Raw genomic sequence first — 25,502 nt, 5'->3', positions numbered from 1 at the left:
AAATTAATTGTCCATTTAGAATTCTATGTAGATAGATAATAAACCTATCTTTTGAAAACAAGAATGAAATAACCATATTCAGAAAAACACAAACTGATGGAATGTACTGCCAACAATTCTCACTGAAAGAACTTCCGAAGAAGGTACCTCAAAAAAAAAAAAAGGGGGAGGAAACAACAGAAAAAAAGTTGAGATGTAAAAATAAATAGTAAGTAAAAAATAAATAAATAAATAAATAAATAAATAGTAAGTGAAGAAAATGATACATATATGAATAATTCCAAGCAAATATTAACTGTATAAGATAATAATAATGCCTAATTTGTGGAGTTAAAAGGAATCAAGATAGAACTAAAACTCTAGACAACAGCATACAATTGGAAAAAGGTCAGTGGAGTTGTAGGTTCTTGTCTTGACACAGAGTAAAGTAACTCTAGACTTTAATGTGTTTGTTAAAGCGTGACCACAAAATATTTTATTAAAGAATATGTAACATTCAAACTAATACAGAGGAATAAAGTGGAATTACGGGAAAAAAATAAAAAGTCAATTCAAAAGAAGGCAAGAGAGGAGAAAAAAATAAACAACAACAAAAAAAAGCAGAACACACAGGAAGCACAAAATGACTGTTAAAATGAATCCAAAAATATCAGGAGCCACAATCGATGTAAATGGACGAAAGATAGAAAAACTAAACCTCTAGCTATAGGCACCATTTACACAAGAGAAACACCTAAAACATAAGGACCCAGAAAAGTTGAAAGTTATCAGGCCAAGGCAGACACAAATACCACAAGGGTCACACAGTATAAATATCAAATAAGGTGTACTGGCGATAACATAACAAGCACAGAAGTGGCAAAGCACTCATGACCCACCACACACTAGTGTTCCCAGAAAAAAAGAATCCAGCTTCCACATAACCATTCCAGACTTCACATTATACTGCAAAGCTATTGTAATCAAAATGGTGTGGTACTAGCACAAAAACAGACATAAAGATCAATGGAAGAGAATAGAGAGCCCAGAAATAAACCCACACACCTACAGGCAATTAATCTTCAACAAAGGAGGCAAGAATATACAATGAAGAAAAGAAATTCTCTTCAACAAGTGGTGTTGGGAAAACTGAACAGCTACAAGTAAGTCAATGAAATCAGAACACTCCCTCACACCACATACAAAAATAAACTCAAAATGGTTTAAAGACCTTAATAAAAGACATGGCACCATAAAACTCCTAGAGAGAACATAGGCAAAACATTCTCTCATATAAAATGTAGCAGTACTTTTGTAGATCAGTCTCCCAAGGCAAAAGAAATAAAAGCAAAAATAAACAAATGGGAACCTAATCAAACTTAAAAGCTTTGGCATAGCAAAGGAAACCATAAACAAAACAAAAATATAACCTATGGAATGGGAGAAGATATTTGCAAATGATGTGACTGACAAGGGGTTAATATCCAAAATATACAAACAGCTCATATAACTCAACACTGAAAAAACAAACATCCCAATCAATAAATTGGCAGAAGACCTAAATAGATATTTTTCTAAAGAAGACATACAGATGGCAAACAGGCATGTGAAAAGATGCTCAAAATAGCTAATTATTAGGGAAATGAAATTCAAAACCACAATGAGGTATCACCTCACACCTGTCAGAATGGCCATCATCAAAAAGTCTACAAATAATAAATGCTGTGGAGGGTGTGGAGAAAAGGGAACCCTCCTACACTGTTGGTGGGAATGTAAATTGGTGCAGCCACTATGAAAAACAGTACAGAGGTTCCTTAAAATACTAAATTAGACTACCATATGATCCAGCAATCCCACTCCTGAGCATATATCCAGAAAAGATGAAAAGTCTAATTAGAAAAGATACATGCACCCCAATGTTCATAGCAACACTATTTACAATAGCGAAGACATAGAAACAACCCAAATGCCCATCAACAGATGACTGGCTTAAAAAGAGGTGGTATGGGGTTTCCCTGGTGGCACAGTCTTTAAGAATCCGCCTGCCAATGCAGGGGACACGGGTTTGAGCCCTGATCCTGGAAGATCCCACATGCCGCGGAGCAGCTAAGCCCGTGCTCCACAACTACTGAGTCTGGGCTCTAGAGCTCGCGAGCCACAATTACTGAGCCCACATGCTACAACTACTGAAACCTGCACACCTAGAGCCCGTGCTCCTCAACAAGAGAAGCCACCGCAATGAGAAGCCGGTGCACTGCAACGAAGAGTAGCCCCTGCTCGCCGCAACTAAGGAGAAGCCCACGAGCAGCAACGAAGACCCAACACAGCCAAAAAATAAGTAAATTTTTAAAAAAAGAAAAAAGAGGTAGTATATGTATACACACACACACACACAGAGTAGACGATTACTCAGCCATAAAAAAGAATGAAATACTGCTATTTCCAGCAACATGGATGGACCTAAAGAATATTATACTAAGTAAGTCAGACAGAAAGAGACAAATACTATATGATATCACTTATATGTGGAATCTAAAAAATAAAAAAATTAATCTATATACAAAACAGAAACAGACTCAGACATAGAAAACAAATTTATGGTTATCAAAGGGGAGAGGGAAGCAGGGAGGGATAAATTAGAAGTACAGAATTAACAGATAGGAACTACTACACATAAAATAGGTAAGCCACAGAGATTTACTGTATAGCACAAGGAACGATATTCAGTATCTTATAATAACCTACAATGGAAAAGATTCTGAAAGGAACATAAAACTCAGTCACTTTGTACACCTGTAACTAACACAATATTGTAAATTAATTATACTTCAATTAAAACAAATAATAAGAATCCAGCCTCCACACATTTGGGCAATTCTGTCATAATAGAAGCTTACTGCTTAAAGAAGCGCCTTGCTGGGAAGGAGCTGCTGGAGCCCACAGGCTGGTATCAGTCTGCTCCTCCTTTGAGCTGAGACCTGCCAGGTCAGCTCTCTGATAAGCCACCAAAGAGATGAGGAAATGAACATCCAAGCTCATGAGTCTTGCCTCCCTTAGGTGAAGTACTGGAAGGAAAAAGAGACAGCAAACAAATTCTAACAAAAAGAAAGCCGATGTGTCTACAGTAGTAGCAACAAAATTAACTTTAAGGCAAAAAGCATGATTTGAGATAGTCACTACTTCATCGCACCATTTTATTTCATAATCTTCATCTTGTATGTAGTGAAAACCAAATCTTCAAAAAAATATAGCACAAGTCATCAGAAGTTCAAGGAGAAACTGCCAATGCTACCATTTGTAATTATCTCTATAATTGAGACATTAATCAGACAAAAGGTAAGAAAATAGAAACAGCTGAATACTGCAATTAACAAGTTTGATCCAATAACTGGAAAACACAATTTTTTTCCGAAGAATACATGAAACATTTGCAAAAACTTGATGTCTTAAAGCAAGTCTCATACTTTCAGAGTTAGTATCAGACAGACCATACCATTTGATGATAATGTAATTACACTAGAAATTAACAGCAAAACAACTTTAATAAATAAAACCTATATATTTGGAAACAAAAACAACCCTTGAATCAAAGAAGAAATATGCTGTAAACTAGAAAATATTTAAAACTTAATGATGATGAACACCTACTTATGAAAAACTTGTGGGGTATGCTTAAAGCAGAAGGTACAGGTTACTATACCAAACCCAGAACGTTTTACAGGTGAGTTCTACCTAACAGTCAATGAACAGGTATCTCCAAGTTTACACAAAATCTAGAGAATAGAGAAAGCACTCCATAACTGATTTCATGAGACTACTCTAATGCTAATAATACCAAAATCTGACAAAGATTATATACAAGCAAGAAAAACTACAGGCCAGTCTCACTAATGAACATGAATGCAAAAATCCTAAACAAAACAATAGCAAATCAAATCCAGGAATACGGAATAAAAGATATCATAACCAAGCTGTGTTTCTTCCAGGAATGTGTTATTCACCACTGAAAAATATATTCCTCTCAATCATCTCAAGGCAAAAAAAATGCATTTGATCAAACTCCATAAACACTCAGTTAAAACTTTTATCAAACTAGGAATAGAAGGGAAAGTTCTTAACCTAATAAGTAGAACTCCAAGGTGTAAAGGACTTCCGGGAGCTGAGTCCCATGAAGGTAGACCCTTTTGTCTGCCCACTTCTTTGCTGCTTGGAATGGGGACTACATGGCTGATGTTCTACCACCTACCCTGGTCTATGAGGTGATGTGGATCAACTGGAATTCTCCTACACTCCTGACAGGAGGATAAATCGGTACCACACCATTTACGAACGGCTACACGCGTGATAAAACTATACAGAAAAGCTTAGGGTGCTTAACACAAAGTTCAAGAGAGTGTTTCTTTCTGGCTGGTAGAGAGGAGGACTTAACTGAGGATGCCCACCCCTAATGGTGAAGTTCCATTTCTTACTCTAAATGAGAGGCCCACATGGGCTCATTTCATTTCTCTGGAAACTATACCTATCAGCTATATATACTCTTCTCTGTGCATTAGATATCACGTAATAAATTTCACGTGACTGAAAAAATATCCAAGAAGCTATTTTAAATTATCTTCTTGCTCATCTCCCTGTTTAGAAAAAAGATGCTCTTGTAGGCAAAAGTGGTTTTTTAACTGTCATAAAACAGTGCTATTAGCATCTGGTGCTTTAAGGGCTGCTCTTTAAAAAACAGTTGCTATTAAAGATATTCCTGTGTACTCTACCCTATATAATGCAATCAACTTGGTTTCCAAACCCTGAAGTGCAGAAGATGTTAAGGCTCTGCACGGAATATAAAAGAGGCTCTGCTCACTTGCACCGACAACCACTTTTTTATGCACCAACTGACATGCACCCTGCATCTGCTAACGAAATCCTTCAGATGTTTCAGTGACAGCAACATTAAAAGGCAAATATATTTACATAGATGCTAAGTGCTAAATAAACACGGAGAGATGCAAACTATCATTTAATCACGGCACATCAGATTTCCATCTTAAATTGCCGCGTGACGTCTCAAACAGGAACTTCTTAGCTTAAGGCAACTGCGGGACTAAACTGGAGACTCTAGATAGGCACCTGAATTGGCTTTAGGCAAACTGATGGACTCGGTTTCCAAAAACTAATAATAACCCCCCCCCCCGATTTTTCTTTTTCCAATTTCCGGAGCACCGTTGGCAGGTTTTTTTAATGAGCACTCATTCGGGAATATCGCTGGCAAGGCAGGTATCAAATCCCGGAAGATAAAGCCCCCCAAATCAACAGCCACATGAGCCAGCAACAGATTCAAGAATCCCCTCAAATCTCCTTCAAACGCGTTATCCTCCACGCCTCCTCATCTCCCCTCCAGAGTCCTGAGGTGTGGAAAGCAATAGGGAAAAAGATTCCTGGGGAGTTAAGAAGAAAGAGTCCGTAAATCATATGCACAAAACTCAGTCAGCTGGGACCTGGCCATTGAGTTATCTAACCTCCTCATTCTGCGGTTAGGTAAATCTTGTCTCAGGAAGAAACGCACCTGCTCAGAATCTAACAGCCATTTAAATTCGTCTCCTCTCCTAGCCCAGTGGTCCTTCCCTCACCCCCTCCCAAATGCTTCAATTCGTTGCTAACAGTGAGGTGAGAAAACCCGCACCTCCACAGTGTGGCCAGAATGTCGGGGCTAAAAAGGGTCATAGAGGTAATGGGGTCAGGCCCCCCCTTTCACAGGTGGGGAAACTGACGAAGAAAAGTAACGCAGCTGGGGCGGTAAATCAGCGACCCTCTGCCACCGAGCAGCAGGAGCTTCACAAAGGCGATGAAAATCACTGGCGACCCCACTTCTCGTTTCCAGAAGGGCGGGGGTCAAAAAGAGACCCGCTCCCTAGGTTTCATTCAGCAAGAACCCCGCGCTTCCCAAGCAGAAGTGGAAGAGCGGAGGCGGGGAAATGCTAACAGCTGGTGGCGCAGCACCGAGAGTGCCACGGGGGAACAGGTACCCACTCCCGCCTCTCTCTTCCGCAACAGAAAGGCTGGGGCGACTCCCGCGAGAAGAGGTACCTGAAGCTCGCGCCGCAGTCCCCCGCCGCACCAGCACAGGAGCCCGCCACCCTGCTTCCGGGGTTAAGTCGCGGCGGGGAAGACCGATACTTCAGAAGGGAGCCTCAGCCCCGCCCCATCCAAGCCCCGCCTCCACGTACGCTTCACGGAAGACTCAGGTAACTTCCGGGACGCCGCGCGTCACTAAGCAGCCTATTCCCCACTTCCGGACGGGTCCTTGCCTTTTTCTTCGCTTTCGGGGGACTGCGCGATTGCTATCGAGATTTCCGTGCGTTTGATTGGTGGAGCGAGAGTGCTGGCCTCCGCCGATTGGTTTCGGAGGAATCCGCCCCGTAGACGTCCGTGGGGCGCACAGTCTCAGTTGTCAGCTAGTTTCCTGCCGGCTGCTGGCATTGCGTTGCAATCATGGTGGACGTGATGGAGTCGCCGAAGGCGCGCATCAACGCCAGCATGCTAGCTCAGTTCATAGACCAGCCCGTTTGCTTCGTAGGGAGGCTGGAGAAGGTGCGCACACTCACCACCCTGGGCTTCTTGGGGGAGGGGCCCGTGACAGTCAGGGTGGCGGCCTCAGGGTATGTAACGGAGGGTGAAGGAGGAGGGACAGTCTTATAGCATCACTGCGCTCCCCATTGCTTTATTTCTCACAAGGGAACTTTTTGCACACTTTTTAACCATTGCAGCCCAATTTTGGCGCTTCTTTTAGGACGCGGAATCGCGACGTTTTCGAACGCGCTCCTTTCTAAATTCTAGCGTCCCACCCTCGTTTGTATTTACTTAAAGGAAATTATAGACATAACTCCATCTACTTCCTGGTTTTTTAGTTACCCAGATTTGACAACTAGTCCAGTTTTCTTGTTTCCTTCTTTTATGCAGTTTCCTCTTTTCTCAGACTTCGTTTTCTCGTTGAAGTCTCTCTTCTATAAAACATTCTTTGACTGTACTTCACGGATCCAATACCAGTCTGTTACGTTACCCCATTATTAGAGTGCAGCCCTTCATCCTGCTGGTGAGAAGCAGGCCCAAAGTGTCGGGACCAGGGAACCTAGAAAACTTTTGTATAAAGTCTTACTAGTTTATTTCAGTCACATATCTTCTTGAAATCGGTGTATTCGGACTTCACAGATAGGGAAATTGGTTAGGAGTAGTGTATGGTTCAAGGCCTCAGTAAGTAGCAAAGCTGTCATACAAACCAGATCTGACTGCACTCAGCCGCTTACAGGACTAGAACCTAGGTTTTCTGACAACCAGTTCTCTCTTTACTTCCTCATGCCTAATTTTTAAAAACATATCATCTGTTTTAGATAATATGGACTCTTTAATTGTTCTTAGCATAGGGTTGCCAGATTTAGCAAATAAAAATACAGGACACATTTGTATGGAAAATGTTTGTTGTTTATCTGAAATACAGATTTGACTGAGCATCGTTTGATCAGGTATGTATGGTAACACACGATAATGTGAACCAGTTAAACTGTTCAAAAACAATTGCTTTGTGTGCATCGATTAAGTAAGTTTGGGTCAATCTGCTCATCTTTTGTCAAACTTTTAATATTTTTATTTTTCAGATTCATCCCACTGGGAGAATGTTTATTCTTTCAGATGGAGAAGGAAAAAATGGAACTATTGAGTTGATGGAGCCTGTATGTTTAAGTATTAATCCTATGTATATTATCATTAATTCTTCATCTTGTTTTGGTTTGTTGCTCATGTTTCTGATTCTTGGAGTGGATGTATGAAGGACCAGCTTATCAAACTTCCCTCTCTAAAATCAAATATTTGTCCTCTTCTTACATTATATTTCCCTTTACATTTCTAACCAATGATTTTTTTGGCTCTGTTATTTTTTTAATACACCCCTTAAATGCTGGGTGACAATTCTCATTCCTTATGAAAATTACATAAGAAAAATCTTCCGTTTAAATCACTTTTTCCTCCCTCAAGAGTTTTACATTTTTAAAATTCGGTTTTCTACTTTTGTTTACATTTATTTTCAGTTGTCACTTATTTGTTTTTACATTTTATGTTTATTGTACTTAAAAATATTTTCTTGGTCTTTTATGAAGACAGATCTGTATGCTGTTTGGTTATTGGATGCCGAACACACTGTACAAATGTAGTTAATAGAAAGTTCCTTTCAATGGGTCCTTTTAAACAAATTACTCCTTGTGGAAATGCTGGACATTCTCAGTATCTTTAAGTGATTTTGTCTTCAACTTAAACATTTAACTGTATCTTTGGACCCGAAGCCACTGCTAAAGGTAACAGGACTAGTGACATGCTAACAGTAATAAGTACTCAAACGTTTTTTAACAAGTTATAATTCCATTTTTGCATTGATAAATTTTAAAATGATTTTGCTACATGAAATGAAAGATAAGATTAGTAAACTGTAGAACAATTTTAGTTAATTATCAACTGAAAATGTGATAACACCAAGTTGACATTTTGTTCTTTGTGTTAGCTTGATGAAGAAATCTCTGGAATCGTGGAAGTAGTTGGAAGAGTAACGGCCAAGGCAACCATTATGTGTGCATCTTATGTGCAGTTTAAAGAAGATAACCATCCTTTTGGTAAATAAAACGTTCTGTAATTCATGGAATTAGGTGGAAAACAATTTTATTTTTAACTTGCTATATCTTGGTCTTGAGTTTCAGTCCTGCTACGTTTTCAATTTCTATAGAATTTTCTGATCCAAAAGGAAAATGGTAGGACATTTTGGCCTGCTTCTAAACAGTGCTTGTGTATGTAGGAAACTCAACAAAGATTAATTAATTAATATTTGTGGAAAGAAAAATTTTTTAAATGGGGTAAACAAAAATAATGTTAATAGTTTTGTTTGATTTTAATATATAGATTAAAGGCATCAAATAATGCATAGCACCTAAAACACAACCAGGCAAGAACTGTGCCTGTACAATGGATGTCAAAATGGGTGGTCTCCTATACTCCATGTCTTTTATTTTTTGGCGCCATAGTTAAATAAATATGATGATCTATATCTCAGTTTTAGGAAATGGATTGTGAAAACAAGTTGACCTCTAAAAGGGAGAGAAAAGAGAAATAGGTATAACTCTTTAGATAGTAATTGATGTTACAGCTTTCCACTGTAGATTAAATGTTTGCTGAACTGTTTCTTTCAGATCTTGGACTTTACAACGAAGCTGTGAAAATTACCCATGAGTTCCCTCAGTTTTTTCCTTTGGGGGTTTTGCAGTATGCTTGAACTTGATGAATTTTTTATGATTGCCAATGAGCTACATTGAAGATTATTAAAGGAGGCCCCTGCTATTTAAAGGAGAGACTCCTGTGATTTTTAATACTGCTATTTGTTCTCTTTTTAATTTCATTTACCTAACGTTATTAGATAGTCCAGTATGGCATTTTCAACAGAACTGGTTTATTGACAGTTCTCACCTAAGTCCTCATAAAGAATCATTTCTCTGGCATATGGTCAGATTGGATGCAAGAAAAAAGCAGCTGGCTGAGTTTAGTTTTCTGTTTCATTAATAAAAGTTTAAATGATACATATCGTTGGTCATATCATTCTTATTCTTCTAGTCATCTATTCAGGCACAAACTTGGAATTTCATAGCTGTAAGGTCAGGACTTAGACTTACCAAATGAAACCCTGGGCCAATTGTGTTAAGAATTTACTTGCTACCTCATGAATTACACCATGTTAATTACTTCCTTGACACTCTGAAAAAATGATTTTATTAAAACAGCAAATAGAATCCAACATCTTATGTAATTTGTGAGTACCTACATTAGTCAGTGCTCTCTAGAGAATCAGAACCAATAGGATATATATGGATATATATATATATATATAAAAAAATTGTTATGCAGATTGGCTTACATGGTTATAGAGGCTGAGAAGTCCCAGGATCTGCCATCTGCAAACTGGAGAACCATGAAAGCTGGTGGTATAATACAGTGCGAGTACGAAGGCCTGAAAATAAGGGAAGATGATGGTGTAACTCGCAGTCTGAAGACCTGAGAACTGGGAGGACACTGCTGTAAGTCCCAGAGTCTGAAGGCCCGAGAACCTGGAGCTCCAGTGTCTGCAGGCAGGAGAAGATGGACATTCCAGCTCAAGGAGAGAGCAAATTTGCCCTTCCTCTGCCATTTTGTTCTATTTGGACTCTCAACCAATTGAATGATGCCCACGTACTTTGGCAAGGGCCATCTTTACTCAGCCTACTGATTCAGATGCTAATCTGTTCCAGAAACACGCTCACAGATACACCCAGAATAATGTTTTACCAGCTATCTGGGTATCCCTTAGCTCAGTCATACTGACACATAAAAGTAACCATCATAGCATCTCTTTCTCAGGATTTTAAAACTGAGCATTCACTAGGCCAAAAAAGGGATACCTGATCATTAAAACAGTTGGTGGAATCATTTAATTTTTTTTTAATTCTTTTCAACTGTCATTATCCTTAATATGAAATTCCTACTGACTTGTACTTCATACCACCAAGTACCATTGGGAGTGAGCAGGCACGGGTGTCACAAGGGTAGGACAGTAATACAGAGTAACTGGTGTCCTATGTGGCCACAAGTTTTATGGCCTGACCCATTTTCTTCAGTGAGGAAATAAACTAATTCTAAATCCATTTAGGTTGTAAATTATACCAGAAATATTTATTTTAAATTGGTACCATCTTCAATTTCAACTTTCATCGCAAAATATTCTACAAATTACTTAAGCAACAGAGCTACTCATGGTAAAGCATTTTATTACAGGAAGTAAAGACAATCGTAATTGAAATTTAGGTGTAGGAGGGACATCAGCTAATCTCAATAACACAGTGTTATCTCCAGTGCTAGAGAAGGGGTCAGTCCTCAATTGTGTTAACCTCGGAAAACTCAGTGCTATTAAATGTTAAAGGTGTCCTGTTTGAAACCTTCCCTTGAACTACTATGTTCAGTAAAGTGGACTAAATGACTAGGGTACCTTGCTTTCTGACAAGTGAATCCTTTACAGTAATGATTTATGGTGCCATTTCTCTAGCCCCAGCCTCACCTCTGAGCTGTTCAACATCTGCACTTGCATGTCCCACCAGCGCTTTAGCTTGAATGAGTGTAGTTTGAATAGATGCAGCCCCCCTGCCTTGTGTTCCCTGACTTTTTAGTAATAATTTTTTAAAGATATTTCACATATATAATTCACCTATTTCAAGTGTACAATTCTGTGGCTTTTAGTACACAGAGTTGTACACCCATCACCACAATCAATGTTAGAACATTTTCATCACCCCAAAAAGAACTGTACCATTTACCTGTCATGGCCCAGTCCCTACACCACCACTACCCGCTCCCTGGCCCTAAGAAGCAACTAATCTACTTTCTGTATATAGAGTTACCTGTTCTGGATATTTCATATAAATGGAATCACACATGGCCATTTGTGACTGACTGATTTAGCATAATGTTTTCAAGGTTCATCTGTGTTATAGCATATATCAGTGCTTCATCCCTTTTTATGGCCAAAAGTATTCCACTGTACGGATATACCACATTTTGTTTATCCATTCATCAGTTGCTTTACATTTGGGTGGTTTCCACCATTTAGGTATAATGAACTATGAACATTCATGTGTAAGTTTTTGTGTGTACATATTTTTTCTTTCTCTTGGGTATATACCTAGGAGAGGAACTGCTGTATCAAATGGTAAATATGTTTAACTTTTGAGGAACTACCAGACGGTATTCCAGAGTGGCTATACCATTTTACATTCCCAGCAGCAGTGTTTGAGGATTCTAATGTCTCCACATCCTCAACACTTATTATCCGACTTTTTTATTATAGCTATACTAATGGGTGTGAAGTGATTTTGATTTGTTTCTTTTAAAGTTACCATAAGCCACTCTGTTGGCCAGAAAAGCTTGAATTGGCCACAAGTTTCACTTTTTCACCTTTTCACTGCCACTGCCACTACAAGTTCACACAATTGTCATCTCTCACTTGAGCTATTCCAACAGCCCTAAATATATTACTGGACTTACTGCTTCCAGCCTCTTCCGATCACCCGGCCAATAGAGTTGCGTTAAACATCGATTGTACTACAATCGATACTACAAAGTTTAAAAACCAGAGAAGTGTGAATAGGGGAAAACTTCCTGGAAAGCTTACAGTGAAGAAACCTGGCCAATATGACCTTAATGAAGTGAACAAGGCTAACACCACCAGTGATGACATGTGGATAAATCGTGTGCCCTCTGATGGGATAAGAAAGGCGCTTCACCTTTGTGCTATTTTTTCATACATGCATAATGCCAATCTAAGCATGAGAAAATATCAGACATACCCAAATTGAAGGGCATTCTACAAACTGATCAGTACCCCTCAAAACCGTCAAGGTAATGAGGAAAGACAGAATCTCACAGAGCACAGAAGACTAAGGAGACATGACAACTAAATGTGATGTGGGATCATGGACTGGCTCCTGGAACACAAACAGGACATTAATGGAAAACAGGTAAAATCTGAATAAAGTCTGGAGCTTAACTAACGTACCAACGTTGGTTTCTTAGTTTGGACAAATGTACCAGGATAATGTAAGGTAACATAAAAGGAGACAAACTGGGTGAGGGGAGGAACTCTATCTTTGCAACTTCCCTATAAATCTAAAATTACTCCAAAATAAAAAAAAGCATTGAAAACAAAATCAACACCCGCCAGAGGCTCCCCAGTGACTAGGTCAAGTCCACATTTCTAATTAGCAGTTCAGACCCTCTGCAATCTGACCATGTCTCACCTCAGTCCCAAATCCTACTCTCCCCTGGAAGCAACCCTCCAGCGCTGATCTACTGTTGCCACAACACACTAGACCCTTTAAGATCCGGATGCTGTTGAACTTGCTCTCTGCTCTGACTGGAATGTCTGTCTCTATGCCCAAAGGAAAACATTCTCTAAGCTTTCCCTAACTTGGGCAAGCAGAGTTAGTTGCTTTATGTTATATTCCTCTCATCACACTTAACTTGCTCATAGCTTTTTTGGGGATTAAAAAATATATAGAGATTATATATTTTTATAACACTACAAAAATCAGAAAGTAAATTTCCTACTGTCTCCCCAAAGACACTGCTATGGATTGGTGGATTGCTTTCCAGAACTTTCTCTACATAAACTGTAGGACCTCAATATACTGCCCTGCAACATGCATTTTTTGTTTAATAAGTCTTGGCAATTAACATACTGAGCTATCTCATGCTTTTTTTTTTTTTTTTTTGCGGTACACGGGCCTCTCACTGTTGTGGCCTCTCCCGTTGCGGAGCACAGGCTCCGAGCGCGCAGGCTCAGCAGCCATGGCTCACGGGCCTAGCCGCTCCGCGGCATGTAGGATCTTCCCGGACCGGGGCACGAACCCGCATCCCCTGCATCGGCAGGCAGACTCTCAACCACTGCGCCGCCAGGGAAGCCCTATCTCATGCTTTTTAATGGCTGAAAAATATCCACTGTGCCAAGTGTTTCCTAATTTATTTAACCAGTCTTCTAATTAGTCTTCCCCACTAAGAAGAGGCCCTTATAGATGAAGAAACTGTAGCTTAAAAACCTGTCTTATTTGTATTTCCCAATGCCTAACATAGTGTATGAATAAATTAGTTCATCCATCCTGGTTTGAGAAGCCACAAAGCTGAGAGAAGAGGTTATGAAGGCCTGAACCATAATTTGGTGAAGCGACAAAGAATAGGAGGCCAGGAGTTGAGAATATATTATAATGGATTCCATAGGATAATGGATTCCATAGGACTCAGTGATGATGCTAGGACTTACACAGGGTAAGAACCAAGGATGAGATCAACAGGTGAGAAAGCAATAATTTCACTTCAATACAAATTTAAGTAGTTAATAGGCCCTTGAGTAAAGATGTCCAGAAGATATTGGAAATGTAGGACCAGACAGAGATTTGAGAGACAACCTGCCTAATATTTAGAGTAGACTTTAAGAGATCTACCAATTAGAAATCTCTAATGGTTTGAAACCCATTTTTCCTAAATTTGGGGCAAAATGCATTTGGCAACAAAACCTGATAAGAATTGTAGTGAGGCTACTTATAGTCTTTATTCTACTTCCAGTAAATACTCATATGCTTCACTGAAGAAATATTACCATGTTTGAGTAGAGGGTGCTGCCCCTCTGGGAAGGGTGTTTCATAACATATGGTAAATATACCCTCTGACTTTTCTAACATCAAAGAATTCTGAATTCTGAAGTACATACGGCTCCAAGAGTTTCAAGTTAGGGATTGTGTTCCTAAATCAGGGAACAGCATCCAGAGGAAGAAAACCACAGAACCTGGGGGGGGAACTGTGCACTTATGGAACAGCAGTGGGAGAGTGACTGAGTCAGGAGAAGGACCCCAGTGGTGCCCAACACCTAGTAAGCACTCAATAAATATTCATTCACTGAAAGAATATCATGAAAGGCAAGGAAAGAGAGTTTCAAAGACCAGTCAATGAAGCTGAAAGCTCAAAGAACGGAAGATGACGACTGAGGATAAAACACTGGCATTACTAACTTATATATCACACATTTCTAAAAAGGACTAGGCTACAAAAATAAAAAGGGAAAACATATCAAAAAAGGAGATGATAACTACAAAAACACTCAAGAGGAAATAAACTTAGGCTTTAAATTTAACTCCAGGTGTGCCTGGGAAGCTAGGAAAAGGAAGGAATAATAGGCCATAGAATTTTAATAGCCTTAAATTTATCACGACAATCAAACTTTTCCCTAATATTAAATTCTAAAAGGAATATCACACAGAATCTAATGTGAGGGATGAGGAGCTACAAAGTGGTTGCCTTCAGTCATAATTTTACAGATGTTTTTCAAATGATTGTTTTTATTTTCATCTGATAAAGACAAAATTAAAACCAACTCTGAAAACATCTCTTCATAGGGTATCACTTTGAGTGATAAACTACTATTACTAAATTTATAGCATTTTGAGGTTGTCTTTTAAGGTATTAACTTAATATGCATTAAGACACTCAACAAATATTTTGTGTCAAGTCCTGGGCTAATTGCTAGAAATACATATAACAAAGTCCCTAACCTCTGAAATTTCAATCTATGGCAGTTTAGCATAATTGCCAAAGATGTCTCAACTCAGAACTATTTAATTTTAACTGGTCTAAGGTTTCAAAGAAATCCATCATGATTAAGAACAACCAAATTCTGTAGGTTCTATTTAGTGAAATTCCAATTTGGTTTCCTCCCTTACTTAATTCACATGGAGTTCGATTCTGATCAGTTGCTGAAAGAAAACTAATAATCCTAGTACCACAGGTTATCATTCCTAAAAAGATGATGCTAAATCTAGAGTATTAATAAAGCATAGGTTTCAAGTTACTTTCTAATTGTGATATTGGTTTGAGGTAAGCCTCTTATGTTCTTTATGACCTCAGTTGACCTAGAGCATAGGGTTTTGTTTTGTTTTTTAACATCTTTATTGGAGTATAATTGCTTTACATTGCTGTGTTAGTTGCTGCTGTATAACAAAGTGAATCAGCTATATGTATACATATATCCCCATATCCCCTCCCTCTTGCGTCTCCCTCCCACCCTCCCTATCCCACCCCTCTAGGTGGTCACAAAGCACCAGCTGATCTCCCTGTGCTATGTGGCTGCTTCCCACTAGCTATCTGTTTTACATTTGGTAGTGTATATATGTCCATGCCACTCTCTCACGTCGTCTCAGCTTACCCTTCCCCCTCCCTGTGTCCTCAAGTCCACTCTGTACGTCTGGGTCTTTATTCCTTTCCTGTCCCTAGGTTCTTCAGAACCTTTTTTTTTTTTTTGGTAGATTCCATATATATGTGTTAGCATATGATATTTGTTTCTCTCTTTCTGACTTACTTCACTCTATATGAAACTCTAGGTCCAACCACCTCACTACAAATAACTCAATTTCTTTCCTTTTTATGGCTGAGTAATATTCCATTGTATATATGTGCCACATCTTCTTTATCCATTCATCTGTCGATGGACACTTAGGTTGCTTCCATGTCCTGGCTATTGTAAATAGTGCTGCAATGAACATTGTGGTACATGACTCTTTGTGAAATATGGTTTTCTCAGGGTACAGGGCATAGGGTTTTAAGATGGCTAATTAAGACCAGAGGTGTAGGCTATGGACAATTTATAGCGTAATACACTCATCTTGGGGGCAAGGATTAAATTTGTCATTAGCATGCCATTGTTTCTTCTTTACATATTACAAAATGTCAGAGGCAGGACACTATGTTCTTTAGAATTTCGTTGTCTTTAAGATTTGGACTGAACTATAGTGCTTTCACATATGAAAAACATTTTTTTCAACCTGATTATTTCTGTAGGTGGGGAAGTAAAGAACAACAACCTCTGTGGACTCTACATAATGCAGTATTTAAGATGCAAAATTGAGAAAACTTAGAGCCAATTCTCAAAAAAACACTGAGCACTGTAAGCTGGAAGAAAGGAAAATATATAAGCTGTGTAACAGTTTTGGGCAATGCCATAGATGACACTGTGACTTAATTAGCCCCCTTTTTCAAAAAAAGACTATTAAGTTTTCACAGAAGTTTGAAATATTACCCAGGAAAATCAGGCAACTATTTTGGCTGGTAAGAAGAATCTCTCATAAAATGTTATATTGAAGTAATAAAGTTTATTTAGTAATAATAGGTTTAAAAAATGGTTTCACTGAAAGATCTTGATATCTTGTCACCCTGAATCTTGAGAGATAATCAGCAAGGAGAAATTCTTCTATTGAATAATAGTTAATTAAAAAGCTAGATAACTTAATATTATTTTTACCTTAGATATTCATTTTCGAAATGAATATTATTTAGGTCTTAACATTTATTTTCATTAATTCAACTTCACTTAATATACAATGATCATTTAAAGCCAAACTGCATTAAATAAATTTAGCATAACTCTATAGAAAATCAGAAACAGTATCACATTTCACTTAAACATTTTAATATTTTTCTTTAGCTTTTGAGGAGCTTTAAGTGTTATGAAAACATTAGACCTGATGAGAAAATACATTTATTTACAGAGATTCATCTTTTCTTTTAAGTAATCAGGGTCCTAGTGAGTCAATTATTTTTTTCATATTGCTCAGAAATGTTATGCCTTAATTGGTCATGTATTTGACCTTTCATGAGAGGCGAACAGTGGACCAAGAGCTGCCTCATTTTGGAATCTCCTCAGAAATGACTAAATGTCTTCCAGATGAACATATTATGGATCAAGGGAGGAGCTAGAAATTAGAATCCACTGCCTCCAAAGCAGGGGAATTTGTAGACTTCTTTTACTTTTAGAACTCAGTGACCTAGAGGAATTAACCCACTGGGCAATTTCCTTCACTCTCAGCAGTATGATTAAGTCATGAAAACAACTCAGTATGAGATATGATATGTATATATTTCTACCCCACTTGTTTCCAAAAAAAAAAAAGAATTTAAGACAGCTGCAAAGCCTTCTATCCCTTCCCTGTTTTCTCATCATAAATTCATACAATGTGACTTTCCCAAATGTAAACTTGAGCTACCAGTGGAAGTAGAATGGGACACTCAATTGATTTACTATCATTTGTCACCAGAATATTAATCTGCTAAAACTGGCATTAATATCCTGCTTTAACCCTTCTTAAGGAAAACTTTAAAATGTCATTTCAAGATGAATAAAATATGTTCTATGTTGCTTTTCTTCCTTATTTTATAACTTAAACCTATTTGAGGTACAAAATTAAGAACATATTTTAGGCAATTCAGGGAAAATACATTACCAGTACCTATGAACTCAAAAACTATACCTAGAGAGACCTTCAAGAAGGCAGAGGAGTAAGATGAGGATATCACCTTTCTCCCCACAGATACATCAGAAATACATCTATATGTGGAACAATTCATAAAGAACACCTACTAAACGCTGCTAGAAGACCTCAGACTTCCCCAAAGGCAAGAAACTCCCCACGTACCTGGGTAGGGCAAAAGAAAAAAGGAAAAACAGAGACAAAAGAATACAGACGGGACCTGCACCTCTGGGAGGGAGCTGTGAAGAAGGAAAAGTTTCCACACACTAGGAAGCACCTTCACTGGTGGAGACAGGGGGGTGGGCAGGGAGGAAGCTTCGGAGCCACGGAGGAGAGCACAGCAACAGGGGTGCAGAGGGCAAAGCGGAGAGATTCCCGCACTGAGGATCGCTGCTGACCAGCACTCACCAGCCCGAGAGGCTTGTATGCTCACCCACCGGGGCGGGCGGGGGCTGGGAGCTGGGGCTTGGGCTTCGGAGGTCAGATCCCAGGGAGAGGACTGGGGTTGGCTGCGTGAACACAGCCTGAAGGGGTCTAGTGTGCCACAGCTAGACAGGAGGGAGTCCAGGAAATGGTCTGTAACTGCCTAAGAGGCAAGAGACCATTGGTTGCGAGCACGCGAGGAGAGGGGATTAAGAGCACCGTGTAAATGAGCTCCAGAGACGGGCGCAAGCCACGGCTATCAGCGCTGACCCCAGAGATGGGCATGAGACGCTAAGGCTGCTGCTGCAGCCACCAAGAAGCCTGTGTGCAAGCACAGGTCACTAACCACACCTCCCCTCCCAGGAGCCTGTGCAGCCCGCCACTGCCAGGGTCCCGTGATCCAGGGACAACTTCCCCGCGAGAACACAGGGCATGCCTCAGGCTGGTGCAACATCATGTTGGCCTCTGCTGCCGCAGGCTCGCCCCACACTCCGTACCCCTCCCTCCCCCCGCTTGAGTGAGCCAGAGTCCCCGAATCAGCTGCTCCTTTAACCCCATCCTGTCTGAGCGAACAACAGACGCCCTCAGGCAACCTACACCCAGAGGCAGGGCCAAAACCAAAGCTGAACCCCAGGAGCTGTGCGAACAAAGAAGAGAAAGGGAAATCTCTCCCAGAAGCCTCAGGAGCAGTGGATTAAATCTCCACAATCAACTTGATGTATCCTGCATCTGTGGAATACCTGAATAAACAACGAATCATCCCAAAATTGAGGCAGTGGACTTTGGGAGCAGCTGTAGACCTGGGATTTGCTTTCTGCATCTAATTGTTTCTGGTTTTATGTTTATCTTAGTTTAGTATTTAGAGTTTATTATCATTGGTAGATTTGTTTACTGATTTGGTTGCTCTCTTCCTCCTTTTTTTTTATACATTTTTTTTCCCTTTTTCTCTTTTTGTGACTGGGTATGTGTGTGCTTCTTTGTGTGATTTCGTCTGTATAGCTTTGCTTTTACCATTTGTCCTAGGGATCTGTCTGTCCGTTTTTTTGTTTGCATGTTTGTTTGTTTTTTAGTATAGTTTTTCGCACTTGTTACCATTGGTGGATTTGTTTTTTGGTTTGGTTGCTCTCTTCTTTCTTTCTTTTTTATTATATTTTATTTTTTATTTTTAATAATTCCTTTTTTAAAATTTTTAATAACTTTATTTTATTTTATTCATTCTTTCCTTCTTTCTTTTTTTCTCCCTTTTCTTCTGAGCCGTGTGGCTGACAGGGTCTTGGTGCTCCGGCCAGGTGTCAGGCCTGTGCCTCTGAGATGGGAGAGCCAAGTTCAGGACATTGGTCCACCAGAGACCACCCAGCTCCACGTAATATCAAACAATGAAAGCTCTCCCAGAGATCTCTATCTCAACGCTAAGACCCACTCCACTCAAGGACCAGCAAGCTACAGTGCTGGACACCCTATGCAAATAATTAGCAAGACAGGAACACAACCCCACCCATTAGCAGAGAGGCTGCCTAAAATCATAATAAGGTCACAGACACCTCAAAACAAATCACTGGACATGGTCGGGCGCACCAGAAAGACAAGATTCAGCCTCATCCACCAGAACACAGGCACCAGTCCCCTCCACCAGGAAGCCTACACAACTCACTGAAACAACCTTACCCACTGGGGGCAGACACCAAAAACAATGGGAACTACGAACCTGCACCCTGCAAAAAGGAGATCCCAAACACAGTAAGTTAAGCAAAATGAGAAGACAGAGAAACATACAGCAGATGAAGGAGGAAGGTAAAAACTCACCAGACCAAACAAATGAGGAGGAAATAGGCAGTCTACCTGAAAAAGAATTCAGAATATGATAGTAAAGATGATCCAAAATCTAGGAAATAGAATGGAGAAAATACAAGAAACGTTTAACAAGGACCTAGAAGAACTACAGAGCAAACAAACAATGATGAACAACACAATAAATGTAATTAAAAATTCTCCAGAAGGAATCAATAGCAAAATAAATGAGGCAGAAGAACGGATAAGTGACCTGGAAGACAAAATAGTGGAAATAACTACTGCAGAGCAGAATAAAGAAAAAAGAATGAAAACAATTGATGACAGTCACAGGGACCTCTGGGACAACATTAAACACACTAACATTCGAATTATAGGGATCCCAGAAGAAGATGAGAAAAAGAAAGGGACAGAGAAAATATTTGAAGAGATTATAGTTGAAAACTTCCCTAATATGGGAAAGGAAATAGTCAATCAAGTCCAGGAAGTACAGAGAGTCCCATACAGGATAAATCCAAGGAGAAACATGCCAAGACACATATTAAACAAACTATCAAAAATTAAATACAAAGAAAACATATTAAAAACAGCAAGGGAAAAACAACAAATAACACACAAGGGAATCCCCATAAGGTTAACAGCTGATCTTTCAGCAGAAACTCTGCAAGCCAGAAGGGAGTGGCAGGACATATTTAAAGGGATGAAAGGGAAAAACCTACAACCAAGATTACTCTACCCAGCAAGGATCTCATTCAGATTCGACACGGAAATTAAAACCTTTACAGACAAGCAAAAGCTAACAGAATTCAGCACTACTAAACCAGCTTTACAACAAATGTTAAAGGAACTTCTCTAGGCAGGAAACACAAGAGAAGGAAAAGACCTACAATAAAAAACCCAAAACGATTAAGAAAATGGTAATAGGAACATACATATCGATAACAACCTTCAATGTAAATGGACTGAATGCTCAACCAAAAGACATAGACTAGATGAATAGATACAAAAACAAGACCTGTATATATGCTGTCTACAGGAGACCCACTTCAGTCTTAGGGACACATACAGAATGAAAGTGAGGGGATGGAAAAAGATAATCCATGCACATGGAAATCCAAAGAAAGCTGGAGTAGCAATTCTCATATCAGACAAAATAGACTTTAAAATAAAGACTATTACAAGAGACAAGAAGGACACTACATAATGATCAAGTGATCAATCCAAGAAGATATAACAGTTGTAAAAATTTAGGCACCCAACATAGGAGCACCTCAATACATAAGGCAAATACTAACAGCCATAAAGGGGAAATCGACAGTAGCACAATCATAGTAGGGGATTTCAATACCCCATTTTTCACCAATGAACAGATCATCCAAAATGAAAATAAATAAGGAAATACAAGCTTCAAATGATACATTAAACAAGATGGACTTAATTGACATTTATAGGACATTCCATCCAAAAACAACAGAATACACTTTCTTCTCAAGTGCTCATGGAACGTTCTCCAGGATAGATCATATCTTGAGCCATAAATCAAGCCTTGGTAAATTTAAGAAAATTGAAATCGTATCAAGTATCTTTTCCGACCACAATGCCATGAGACTAGATATCAATCACAGGAAAAAAAATCTGTAAAAACTACAAACACATGGAGGCTAAACAATACACTACTTAATAACGAAGTGATCACTGAAGAAATCAAAGAGGAAATAAAAAAATACCTAGAGACAAATTACAATGAAAACACAATGATTCAAAACCTATGGGATGCAGCAAAAGCAGTTCTAAGAGGGAAGTTTATAGCAATACAATCCTACCTCAAGAAACAAGAAACATCTCAAATAAACAAGCTAACCTTACACCTAAAACAATCAGAGAAAGAAGAACAAAAAAACCAAAAAAAATAGCAGAAGAAAAGAAATCATAAAGATCAGATCAGAAATGAATGAAAAAGAAATGAAGGAAACAATAGCAAAGATAAATAAAACTAAAAGCTGGTACTTTTAGTACCAGCTAAATTGATAAACCTACAGTCAGACACACGAAGAAAAAAGGAGAAGATTCAAATCAATAGAATTAGAAATGAAAAAGGACAAGTAACAACTGACACTGCAGAAATACAAAGGATCATGAGAGATTACTACAAGCAACTATATACCAATAAAATGGACAACCTGGAAGAAATGGACAAATTCTTAGAAATGCACAACCTTCCGAGACTGAACCAGGAAGAAATAGAAAATATGAACAGACCAATCACAAGCACTGAAATTGAAAATGTGATTAAAAACATTCCAACAAACAAAAGTCCAGGACCATATGGCTTCACAGGCAAATTCTATCAAACATTTATAGAAGAGTTAACACCTATCCTTCCCAAACTCTTCCAAAATACAGCAGAGGGAGGAACACTCCCAAACTCATTTAACGAGGCCAACACCCTGCTACCAAAACCAGACAAAGATGTCACAAAGAAAGAAAACTGATGAACATAGATGCAATAATCCTCAACAAAATACTAGCAAACCGAATCCAACAGCACATTAAAAGGATCATACACCAGGATCAAGTAGGGTGTATCCCAGGAATGCAAGGATTCTTCAATATATGCAAATCAATCAATGTGATAAACCATATTAACAAACTGAAGGAGAAAAACCATATGATCATCTCAATAGATGCAGAAAAATCTTTCAACACCCATTCATGATAAAAACCCTCCAGAAAGCAGGCATAGAGGGAACTTACCTCAACATAATGAAGGCCATATATGACAAACCCACAGCCAATATCGTTCCCAACGGTGAAAAACTGAAACCATTTCCTCTAAGATCAGGAACAAGACAAGGTTGCCCACTCTCACCACTATTTTTCAACATAGTTTTCGAAGTTTTAGCCACAGCAAACAGAGATGAAAAAGAAATAAAAGGAAACCAAATCAGAAAAGAAGAAGTAAAGCAGTCACTGTTTGCAGATGACATGATACTATACATAGAGAATCCTAAAGATGCTACCAGAAAACTACTAGAGCTAATCAATGAATTTGGTAAAGTAGCAGGATACAAAATTAATGCACAGAAATCTCTTGCATTCCTATACACTAATGTAGAAAAACCTGAAAGGGAAATTAAGGAAACACTCCCATTTACCATTGCAACAAAAAGAATAAAATGCCTAGGAATAAACCTACCTAAGGAGACAAAAGACCTGTATGCAGAAAACTAGAAGACAGTGATGAAAGAAATTAAAGATGATATAAACAGATGGAGAGATATACCATGTTCTTGGATTGGAAGAATCAACATTGTGAAAATGACTCTACTACCCAAAGCAATCTACAGATTCAGTGCAATCCCTATCAAACTACCAATGGCATTTTTCACAGAACTAGAACAAAAAATTTCACAGTTTGTATGGAAACACAAAAGACCCCGAATTGCCAAAGCAATCTTGAGAAAGAAAAACAGACCTGGAGGAATCAGGCTCCCTGACTTCAGACTATACTACAAAGTGACAGTAATCAAGACAGTACGGTACTGGCACAAAAATAGAAATATAGATCAATGGAAAAGGATAGAAAGCCCAAAGATAAACCCACGCACATACGGTCACCTTATCTTTGATAAAGGAGGCAAAAATACACAGTGGAGAAAAGACAGCCTATTGAAAAAGTGGTGCTGGGAAAACTGGACTGCTACATGTAAAAGAATGAAATTAGAACCCTCCCTAACACCATACACAAAAATAAACTCAAAATGGATCAAAGACCTAAATGTAAGGCCAGACACTATAAAACTCTTAGAGGAAAACAAAAGCATAACACTATGACATAAATCACAGCAAGATCCTTTTTGACCTACCTCCTAGAGAAATGGAATAAATAATGGAAAAATAAACAAATGGGACCTAATGAAACTTAAAAGCTTTTGCACAGCAAAGGAAACCATAAATAAGATGAAAAGACAACCCTCAGAATGGGAAAAAGTATTTTCAAATAAAGCAACTGACAATTAAAAGATTTAATTGTCAAAGCAATTAAAAGGATTAATCTCCAAAACTTACAAGCAGCTCATGCTGCTCAATAGCAAAAAAACAAACAACCCAATCCAAAAATGGGTGGAAGATCTAAATAGACATTTCTCCAAAGAAGATATACAGATTGCCAATAAACACATGAAAGAATGCTCAACATCACTAATCATTAGAGAAATACAAACAAAACTACAATGAGGTATCACCTCACACCAGTCACAATGGCCATCATCAAAAAAATCTACAAACATTAAATGCTGGAGAGGGTTGGAGCAAAGGGAACCCTCTTGCACTGTTGGTGGCTATGTAAATTGATACAACCACTATGCAGAACAGTATGGAGGTTCCTTTAAAAACTAAAAATAGAACTACCATATGACCCAGCAATCCCACTACTGGGCATATACGCTGAGAAAACCATAATTCCAAAACAGACATGTACCACAATGTTCACTGCAGCTCTATTTACAATAGCCAAGATATGGAAGCAACCTAAGTGTCCATCAACAGATGAATGGATAAAGAAGATGTGGCACATATATACAATGGAATATTACTCAGCCATTAAAAGAAATGCAATTGAGTTATTTGTAGTGAGATGGATGGACCTAGAGTCTGTCATACAGAGTGAAGTCAGAAAGAGAGAAAAAATATCATATGCTAACACATATATATGAAATCTAAAAAAAAAAAAAAAGGTTCTGAAGAACGTAGAGGCAGGACAGGAATAAAGATGCAGATATAGAGAATGGACTTGAGGACATGGGGAGGGGGAAGGGTAAGCTGGCATGAAGTGAGAGTGTGGCATGGATTTATGTACACTACCAAATGTAAAACAGATAGCTAGCGGGGAGCAGCCGCATAGCACAGGGAGATCAGCTCGGTGCTTTGTGACCACCTAGAGGGGTGGGATTAGGAGGGTGGGAGGGAGACGCAAGAGGGAGGAGATATGGGAATATATGTATTTGTATAGTTGATTCACTTTGTTATAAAGCAGAAACTAAAACACCATTGTAAATCAATTATACTCCAATAAAGATGTTAAAAAAAAACTCCACTATACCTAAGGTAACTTAAACAAAAATAATACTTCTTTGTTTAATCTGTGATTTGAGGTTGATTCTTGCAGTGCTTATTTAAAGAAAAAATAGGCCTAAAAAAAGGGCGGGGGGCAAATAAAAATTTGTAAATTTCATCTACAATAATTGGTAAAAGACACCAGTTACGTATACATCTATGATTCCTTAATCAAAGGGATAGAAAGGATTATAAGCACAATATGCTTCTAGGTATGACCCCCTACAATATGCTTCTAGGTATGACTCCCTACAAAGTCTGGAATCCATGACATTTGGCTTCTATCATTTTTAAAATAGAATC

The 25,502-nt window shown here is 38.7% G+C and overlaps 2 protein-coding genes across 4 annotated transcripts in view; one reads left to right on the top strand and one right to left on the bottom strand.

The window, feature by feature from the left end:
• Nucleotides 1-6,293, bottom strand: part of UMAD1 (UBAP1-MVB12-associated (UMA) domain containing 1) — a 252,524-nt gene extending 246,231 nt beyond the window's left edge. The window contains exons 1-2 of one of the 3 annotated variants that reach the window (XM_049714831.1): nt 6,055-6,173; nt 2,877-3,044 (exon numbers count right to left, since the gene is read on the bottom strand). The gene's annotated coding sequence lies outside the window, so the exon portion shown is untranslated. The other 2 variants (XM_033420610.2, XM_033420609.2) reach the window with 2 other exon arrangements.
• A 56-nt stretch (nt 6,294-6,349) lies between these two features.
• On the top strand, nt 6,350-9,578 carry RPA3 (replication protein A3). The gene is made up of 4 exons (XM_004265554.3): nt 6,350-6,558; nt 7,620-7,694; nt 8,516-8,624; nt 9,195-9,578. Exons 1-4 carry the CDS (start codon nt 6,460-6,462, stop codon nt 9,275-9,277), a joined length of 366 nt encoding a protein of 121 aa, XP_004265602.1. The 5' UTR covers nt 6,350-6,459; the 3' UTR covers nt 9,278-9,578.
• The last annotated feature ends 15,924 nt before the right edge of the window (nt 9,579-25,502 follow it).

This window comes from Orcinus orca, chromosome 9 (genome assembly GCF_937001465.1).
Source record: "Orcinus orca chromosome 9, mOrcOrc1.1, whole genome shotgun sequence".
Classification (NCBI taxonomy): Eukaryota; Metazoa; Chordata; class Mammalia; order Artiodactyla; family Delphinidae; genus Orcinus; species Orcinus orca.
Note: the sequence above shows the minus strand (reverse complement) of the source record. Positions and strands in the feature narration are given on the sequence as shown.